Here is a 9,172-nt window from a genome sequence, read left to right on the forward strand (position 1 = left end):
TCCCAGGTTACTAAGAGTCCGGGGGACATGTGTATGTGGGCGAAGCACCAGCCAGAGCGCCCCAGGTTACTAAGAGCCGGGGGGGACATGTGTATGTGGGCGAAGCACCAGCCAGAGCGCCCCAGGTTACTAAGAGCCGGGGGGGACATGTGTATGTGGGCGAAGCACCAGCCAGAGCGCCCCAGGTTACTAAGAGCCGGGGGGGACATGTGTATGTGGGCGAAGCACCAGCCAGAGCGCCCCAGGTTACTAAGAGCCGGGGGGGACATGTGTATGTGGGCGAAGCACCAGCCAGAGCGCCCCAGGTTACTAAGAGCCGGGGGGGACATGTGTATGTGGGCGAAGCACCAGCCAGAGCGCCCCAGGTTACTAAGAGCCGGGGGGGACATGTGTATGTGGGCGAAGCACCAGCCAGAGCGCCCCAGGTTACTAAGAGCCGGGGGGGACATGTGTATGTGGGCGAAGCACCAGCCAGAGCGCCCCAGGTTACTAAGAGCCGGGGGGGACATGTGTATGTGGGCGAAGCACCAGCCAGAGCGCCCCAGGTTACTAAGAGCCGGGGGGGACATGTGTATGTGGGCGAAGCACCAGCCAGAGCGCCCCAGGTTACTAAGAGCCGGGGGGGACATGTGTATGTGGGCGAAGCACCAGCCAGAGCGCCCCAGGTTACTAAGAGCCGGGGGGGACATGTGTATGTGGGCGAAGCACCAGCCAGAGCGCCCCAGGTTACTAAGAGCCGGGGGGGACATGTGTATGTGGGCGAAGCACCAGCCAGAGCGCCCCAGGTTACTAAGAGCCGGGGGGGACATGTGTATGTGGGCGAAGCACCAGCCAGAGCGCCCCAGGTTACTAAGAGCCGGGGGGGACATGTGTATGTGGGCGAAGCACCAGCCAGAGCGCCCCAGGTTACTAAGAGCCGGGGGGGACATGTGTATGTGGGCGAAGCACCAGCCAGAGCGCCCCAGGTTACTAAGAGCCGGGGGGGACATGTGTATGTGGGCGAAGCACCAGCCAGAGCGCCCCAGGTTACTAAGAGCCGGGGGGGACATGTGTATGTGGGCGAAGCACCAGCCAGAGCGCCCCAGGTTACTAAGAGCCGGGGGGGACATGTGTATGTGGGCGAAGCACCAGCCAGAGCGCCCCAGGTTACTAAGAGCCGGGGGGGACATGTGTATGTGGGCGAAGCACCAGCCAGAGCGTCCCAGGTTACTAAGAGCCGGGGTGGGGGGTTGGACATGTGGGTGAATGGGTGAAGCACCAGCCAGAGTGTCCCAGGTTACTAAGAGCCGGTGGGGGGGACGGGGGACATGTGTATGTGGGCGGAGCACCAGCCAGAGCGTCCCAGGTTACTAAGAGCCGGGGTGGGGGGTTGGACATGTGTATGGACCTTAGACTACTCCCCGCCCAGCTCTTAGCAAACTCGCCCAAATACTCGGCATCGGCACCTATACTCTAGTATGGGTGTATCCCTAAACTGAACGTTTGCTTCCTCCATCACCTCATCCCAACACTGCTATTGCCTTCTGTATCACTTGTCTCTTCCCTTTTAGATTGTAAGCTCTTGGGAGCGGGACCCTCCTGAAGCTGGTCATACACATTAGGATTTTTCTCGTACGGCTCTGCGAGCTGAACAAGAGAAACCTTTTGATTCCCCCGTCCACACTGAACATCATGCATGGTGAATCTCTTGCTGTGCCTATAGTAAGGATGCACCAATACCGTTTTTTTGGTATTGAATATGAGTACCGGTACTTCCGGGAGCACCTGGCCAATCAGGTAGCCGGTCGGCGGGTCATTACCTGCCGCCCGGCTTCCCGATTGGCCGGGAAGCCAGCACCATGTTGTTTGGCCCGATTTATCAGCATTTAGCCGGCTAAACAGCATTGAGCCGGCTTCCCAGCCAATCAGGAAGCCGGGCTCCACTGTCAGAATACCCAAACAGTGACTGAAGCTGATTGGCTCAAGTCACTGTACAGGCAACACAGGGTCACCCATGGATCGGATTTCAGAAGATTCAGCAGGAAACGGCCTAAATGTGATCCATGTACGGCCTGTGTTGTAACTGTACTGTCTCTCTTTATACTGTAGTCCATGGGTGGGCAAGCTCTGGCCCTACAGCTGTGATGGAACTACAAATCCCATGAGGCATTGCAACATTCTGACAGCCACAGACATGACTCCCAGAGACAGAAGCATGATGGGATTTGTAGTGTCTCCACAGCTGGATGGCCGGAGTTTGCCCACCCCTGCTGTAAACTGTTGGCGCTACATAAATCCTGTATTACAATCATCAGGTTTTATTGGTGTGCAGCGCATGCCTTCCTGTCCCGGTGACCCCCTTCCCCTAAGGTCACCAAGACACAGCACAAGGGAAAATTCATGAAGTGTAGTCACAAACAGCGATAAAACCTGACAGAGGTTGTAATTTCGCCTCACTAAAGAAGAATTTGAGCTGAATGACAATGTGGTGATGGCAGACCACAGCTAGGATACAAACGTAATGTACCTTTGGAAACTCTCTCCCCACCAAATATACTGAGTGTTGATGTATATGTGCAATAATATACAATTTTAGCAAATGTCAGCTGGAGCTGATAAGAACCGCCTACTACAGCTAAATAAATCATTAATAATGGGAACATACTGAGAATTCGGGCGGAGCTCAATCTCCCCTCCTCGCTCAGACTACATCGCCCGGCATGCCCCGCGGAGTCCAACTTCCGGGGTGTAGAGCGTTTGGGGCATGCGCAGTCCGGGCGGAGCTCAGCCACGCCTCCTATTCCGGTGATGTGTCGAAAGTGCGAACTTATCGAGTTGTGGGACCGCATGACTTCCGGTTTCCTCAGAACTACGAGGTTTGCACACAAAACATGTTGTGCACGAGCGCCATCCACGGCATTGCCCTATACACTTAGACCGCAGCAATAAAGTAATAAAATGATGTAGGATGACAGTAAGCCAGCACGTTCTTTATCTCCGGTGCCCCACTCAATATGGCCGCCGCTTGAGTGGGGCACCTGAGATAAAGAACGCGCTGGCTTACTGTCATCCTACATCATTTTATTACTTTATTGCTGTGGTCTATGTCTATAGGGCAATGCCGTGGATGGCGCTCGTGCACAACATGTTTTGTGTAAAAACCTCGTAGTTGTGAGGAAACCGGAAGTAATGTGGTCCCACAACTCGATAAGTTCGTAGTTTTGATCGATCACCGGCCCCCCTCGAAGAGTGCCTCCCCCCGGCATGCCCCGCGCGTCTAGAGGACTCCAACTCCCGGCGTGCATTGCGCGCTCTGGGGCATGCGCAGTGCGGGCGGGGCCCGGCTGTTGCGCTAGAAGCAGGAGGTTAGTGCAGGTGAGCCTGCTTGTTGATGTGATCGGGTTTCCGCCACCTGTTGTCGTCGGTCCGGGAGGGCGATTGCCGGAGGCCGGTGATTTCTGAGGGCGGCCCTCAGGGCTTAGAAGATTTGTCCCTCTGGTGCTCAGGTCTGCCCAGCAAGCACAATGTCAGCTCAGTTTGTCTGCTTTACAGACTTCAGCGTTAGGGGGTTATTTATAAAGCAGCGAATCTGACATTCAGCAAACATTTTCTGCGGGTGAATCTTCCAGGTCCAAGTGTTTTAAAAGACAGTGATTGATTCTCCACCAGAGAATGTTTGGTGAAAGTCACATTCACTGCTTTATTAATAGACCCCCTCAGTGCCCACTATTGATTGCCTGGGTATTGGAGATCCCTATGTGAAGTATTGGAGTAATAATATAATTTCATATACAATGTTGTGTGACGTCCTCAGCCAATCAGGAGACAAGTGTCCCCGGAAATTGTTTGTAAACAATGTGTGGTTGTGGTTTCCTTTATATGTCATTGTGTAGCTTGTATGTCTAGTGTGGTGTCTGTGTTTTATTTTGGTGTATTGTGTGTAATTGTATTGCTGTTTTTGTGGCTATTTATGTGCTTTGTTCTTCTGCTGCTGAATGTGTTCTATCATTACTGAATTCTGTTTTTGTGGTTATTAATTTGCCATGGGGGCGAGGGTGACATTATCTTCCGAGTCAGTAGACACGTGGCGACATCACCGGTGGGGTCAGTAGACACGTGGCGACATCACCGGTGGGGTCAGTAGACACGGGGCGACATCACCGGTGGGGTCAGTAGACACGGGGCGACATCACCGGTGGGGTCAGTAGACACGGGGCGACATCACCGGTGGGGTCACTAGACACGGGGCAACATCACCGATGGGGTCACTACCCAAGAGGCGACATCACCCGGGAGGTCACTAGACACAGGCTGACATCATGCACGGGGTCACTAAGCGTGGGACTGATCTCCCCCGCAAGATCATTAGACACAGGAAGACCTTACCCACGAGGTCACTAGACATGGGACAACCTCGCCCGCAGGGTCACTAGACACGGGTCGATCTCGCCCGTGGGGGTCACTAGATCATGCCTCTGGCTCTGGGAGTCATGCCTGTTTTTGTCAGTCTTGCAATGCCTCATGGGACTTGTAGTTCCACAACAGCTGGAGGGCCGAGGTTGCCTACCCCTGCTCTAATGCTTCCCTTATTCCTTTCCTCTGTCTCCAGGCCCAGGGGTGTGCGAGCTTCCCCCATGATGATATCTTGTGGGCCTCTAGTTCTCCTTTCCCCCTTCAGCTGATAGTCAAGCAACAGATGTGGTACAGAGGTGGAAAATGGCCGACAGCTTAAAAATCTTTCTCCAGGACCTGGTCCGGGTAAGACAACTGTATGTTGAAGATAAGATTTAAAGCTGAACTCCGGGCTCAAAAACCCTCATTGGAATCTATTCCTCAATAGTCACAAAGGGTATAAATCCGCTTCGTGTGCACCAAATGCCTTTGCAAATACACATATTGCCCTGCAAACGTTGCAGTGACATCATCACTGTGCTGTTCATAATCCTGTGCAGAGAGCAGAGCTGTGGGAGGGACACAGCAGGCCCCACCCACTACATGAAACTACAGGAGGGGGCGGAGACAAAACCAGTCACCCTGCACAAGGAGAGAGAGCAGCAGTGAGCGGTCTTTATTACAGGAACGGGGTGGAGACAAGACCAGTCGCCCTGCACAAGGAGAGAGAGCAGCATTGACCGGTCTTTATTATAGGAGGGGGCGGAGACAAGACCAGTCGCCCTGCACAAGGAGAGAGAGCAGCATTGACCGGTCTTTATTATAGGAGGGGGCGGAGACAAGACCAGTCACCCTGCACAAGGAGAGAGAGAGTAGCAGCAGTGAGCGGTCTTTATTACAGGAGGGGGCAGTGACAAAACTAGTCACCCTGCACAAGAAGAGAGAGAAGCATTGACCGGTCTTTATTACAGGAGGGGGTGGAGACAAGACCAGTCACCCTGCACAAGGAGAGAGAGAGAGAGTAGCAGTGCGCGGTCTTTATTACAGGAAGCTCCAAGTCTCACACGGGATTACTGCACAGATCTGGAAGAAATACACAAAGCTCACCCAGATTCAGGAAGAATACACTTGTATGTGGACAATATTTGCTGATCCCGGAGTTCATCTTTATATGTGAATACGTTACTGAGCTGTTAATACATCTGTACAGGATGAGCTAGTTACACGAGTATGGGCAGCTGTAGTCATCCATAATTTTAGGTGAAGTCGGCTGCCACGTTACTGTTAGTTCACTCTCGGCTCTCTGACGTTCTCCCCGAGTTTATTGCCTAGTCACTGTGGAATAATTCACCCTAAAATACCTTCAAACTCCTTTTACATGCTAGTCATGTGATCTCCAATAAGTGGCTCAGGAGCCACATGTGGCCTCTCATCAGCTCAGCTGTGATTCCCCTGCAGCTTCTCAGGTTGGAATGTCCATCATGACCCAAATCCTTTACATTTTGTATAGTTTCCAAAACCATGACACCGGTGAGTGTAAAGTGTTACCCCTGAAAACTGTTATTCCATAAGGCCTTGTTCACACCAAGCGCAGAGCAGTTGCAGACCGGATCAAAACTGCGTCCAATGTATTCCAATGGTATTTTTTGCTGCAGTTCACACCGCAGCGTTCAGTTCTAGAGCAGGTCCAGAGCAGGTGAAAAAACTGCAGCAAGCCCTATTTTACCTGCTCTGGATCTGCAAACGCATCAAAAACGCATGCAAATGCCTGGAACGCACTGAAAGGCCTTTTTAAACTTTAAAAAAAAAAACACTTTTTTTTTTTAGCCAAAAACGCATCAAAAACGCATCTAAAAGACTAGCGTGCGTGTGCAGAAACCTGACCGGATCTGCTCTGCATTTGGTGTGAACAAGGCCTTAACGTGTGTGCGACTCAGTGTAGGTGTGTGTAGCAGTTGTGGACTGTTTGCATAGAGATAACTGCCAGTCCCTCTAAAGGGGCTTTTATCCACCTTCGTGCCGCAGCTATTTAAAAGATGTTAAAATCTGAATTTTTGTGGAGAGAAAATTATTTGAAACCCCCCAAACAATTAAATATCTTCTGAAAGCAGAGGCTTAGGTAAGATAACCAAGCAAAAAAAAAAAAGGTATCTGAATTTTTGTCGCACAATATTTGCACATTTCTATCAAATTTATGGTTTAAAAAACCACTAAAATGAATTTCAGCGCACACAAACGCAATATAATACCGCATTTTTTAGTAAAAAATAAAAGATTGGGGTTACTGGGAATAGATACCAAAACATGACAAACGTTAAAATTGTGGGCTCCCGTGCAATGGTGAACACTATGGTACTCAAAATTGCCCATCGGTGACATTTTAAAGCCTTTTCCAGGGCCATTGTTCGCTGGTACTTTAAGAATTATTGCTCTCACTTTGTGATACCCCATGCGTTGTGAAATCGCCATTTATGTACATGCGCGTATCTTATGCGCGTGCATTTTTTCACATGGAGAGGGTGGCGGGGGTTGGTTTTAAGTTAGTTACAATTCGTATTTATTTATTTTTATTTTTTTACTTTTTAACACACTTTTATTTATTTTATTTGTTCTACTTTTATTGCTACCACAAAGGGGCTAACAAGCCTCTATGCTAGGGGTAGTCAAACTCCGGCACTCCAGCTGCGGTGAAATTACAAATCCAAAGATTCATCTCTCTCCCGGAGTCATGTCTGTGAGAATCTTGCAATGCCTCATGGGATTTGTAGTTCTACCCCAGCTGGAGGGCCAGAGTTTGGCTACACCTGCTCTATGTGATAGCATTTGGAGGTGACAGGTTCTCTTTATGGGCCACATTAGGGGTCTACAAAAGAAAAAGGGGTCCCACCCTAGTGCAGATGATTTTTTATTTTTAAAAAGAGACAAGATTGGAGTGCAAGGGTACTCACAAAGGTCCCTCTTTTAGCTGAGCACATCCCACTCGCGCACGCTTCTTTTTTTATTGGCTTATTCCCTGACTTAATGGGATGACGAGGAGGTTGAGGGCAAGTTCTGAAGAAGGGGGCGTGACCCCGGAAACGCGTCAACGACGCCACAATCCAGTGACACACAGGCTGATTGCAGTCCTGAAACCGATGTATCTTCGAAACTACCTATACATGCTGTCTTTTGACCTACCATTGTGAGTACCCTTGCACTCCAATCTTGTGTCTTTTTAAAAATAAAAAATCATCTGCACTAGGGTGGGCGCCCTTCTTTTTCTTTTGTTTTCCAGTCTTACAGTTCCCCGACTGAAGTGGGGCAGCACCCCTAGCTATCCTGCATACACACTCCTCAGTATCAGGATCCGTTCACAGCGCTTTGGCTACAATTGACATTAGGGGTCTATTAGACCCCTGATGTCTCTCCTGCCCTCTAAATAACATTCCCTGTGCTTGATCCTTGTGTAAGCGGAACTTCAGCCGGCTTCTGACAGCTCTAAAACAGGAAGCGCGGAGAGCACAGCTCTTCCTGATTCATTCATCACAGGCAGATTGGGGGAAAAGACGTTTCCCAGTACTCCCCTGCTCTCCACCCTGAAACTGTTTACTGTGGGCATGGGAACCCAAAAAAAAACCCCCGTGGGGGTTGCAGGTTGGGCACCACATTTGCAGGCTGTAGTACTGAACAAACATCACCCCCTGAATAGAACAATACCAAGATCGTGACTGCAGTAGGTCTTCGATTTGCTCTCTTGTGTCTAGGATCTGGGAACCCTTTTTCCATGTGCAGGGGAATTATTCCCAAACACACCCAATGTCGGCTTTATCCTGCCCCTCTCATGCAGAACGCCTGATCTATGAAAGTGTCAGTGCTGAGATGTTTTTCCCAGCTGCCAATCAGATTCAGACCTGCTTTGGAAGCTTGAATGTGATTGGTGATACAGCCAACAGAGTGCGGGGTCCTTACACAACACAAGGGGAAGCAGGCACACCCGTCCCGCCATGTGAGGAGCTCTGTGGAATTTGGCTGCAGTGCATTACAGAGAGATTATGGTAAATGGAGCGGAGCTTCTAACTTCACCACCGTTCTAACATTTGATCAATGATCCATTTAACGTGCAAATGAACTTTTTAAGGATTTTTTTTATTTTGTGTTCTTATATTCAGGCTTTCCATCCCTCGCATCTTTCATTTAAGGAGCCGTGCCTAATGGCCGTGGACATGAATAATAAAAGATGTTTTATGTTGTGCAGGGTATTAAAGATTCCATTTGGGGAATTTGCACAATCTCGAAGCTCGATGCCCGGATCCAGCAGAGAAGAGAGGAGCAGAGGAAGAGGCGGGCGAGCAGCGCCCTGGCCCAGCGGAGAGCTCAGAGCGAAGAGAAGAAGCCGGAGAAGTGAGTAGCTCTGATCCATGGTCACTGTCTCTCCCAAGATAAATCATTCTCCTCAGGGTGACTTCCTAGAATCTCTGTCAGTACATGCTGTACTCATACTGTATATCAACTTCTGTATTGCAGCTTTCCAAAACTAGGCTTTCTTTTTTTTCTTTAATGTGTATAACATAAAGTGGAACTCCAGGGATGGCCTTTGATGGATTTTTACATTGGTCAGCTTGACTTGCTGTAAGTATTTAAGGAGAACTATGGGGTTAAGGCTTTTCACAAACTAGCGTCCTCTCGTCACAATAGGCTCAGTATACCGCGAGCTACAGCGGTATACTGAGACGCCGGAGCGGATCCCGACATCGATGTCGAGATCCGCCCAGCTGCGTGAGTGACAGCTGGCTCTGCCTATCTAGAGGCAGAGCCAGCTGTA

At 50.1% G+C, this 9,172-nt stretch overlaps 1 protein-coding gene across 2 annotated transcripts in view; it reads left to right on the forward strand.

The window, feature by feature from the left end:
* The first annotated feature begins 3,253 nt into the window (after nt 1-3,253).
* The window catches only part of EI24 (EI24, autophagy associated transmembrane protein), a 15,358-nt gene continuing 9,439 nt past the window's right edge, over nt 3,254-9,172 (forward strand). Inside the window, exons 1-3 of one of the 2 annotated variants that reach the window (XM_018552528.1) lie at nt 3,254-3,354; nt 4,589-4,737; nt 8,606-8,751. In XM_018552528.1, the coding sequence (XP_018408030.1) occupies nt 4,696-4,737; nt 8,606-8,751 (188 nt within the window). In that variant the 5' untranslated portion in view covers nt 3,254-3,354; nt 4,589-4,695. The remainder of the gene's footprint in view (nt 3,355-4,588; nt 4,738-8,605; nt 8,752-9,172) is intronic. The other variant, XM_018552537.1, reaches the window with a different exon arrangement.

This window comes from Nanorana parkeri, unplaced genomic scaffold (assembly GCF_000935625.1).
Source record: "Nanorana parkeri isolate BGI_ZX_2015 unplaced genomic scaffold, ASM93562v1 scaffold5, whole genome shotgun sequence".
In the NCBI taxonomy this organism is placed as follows: Eukaryota; Metazoa; Chordata; class Amphibia; order Anura; family Dicroglossidae; genus Nanorana; species Nanorana parkeri.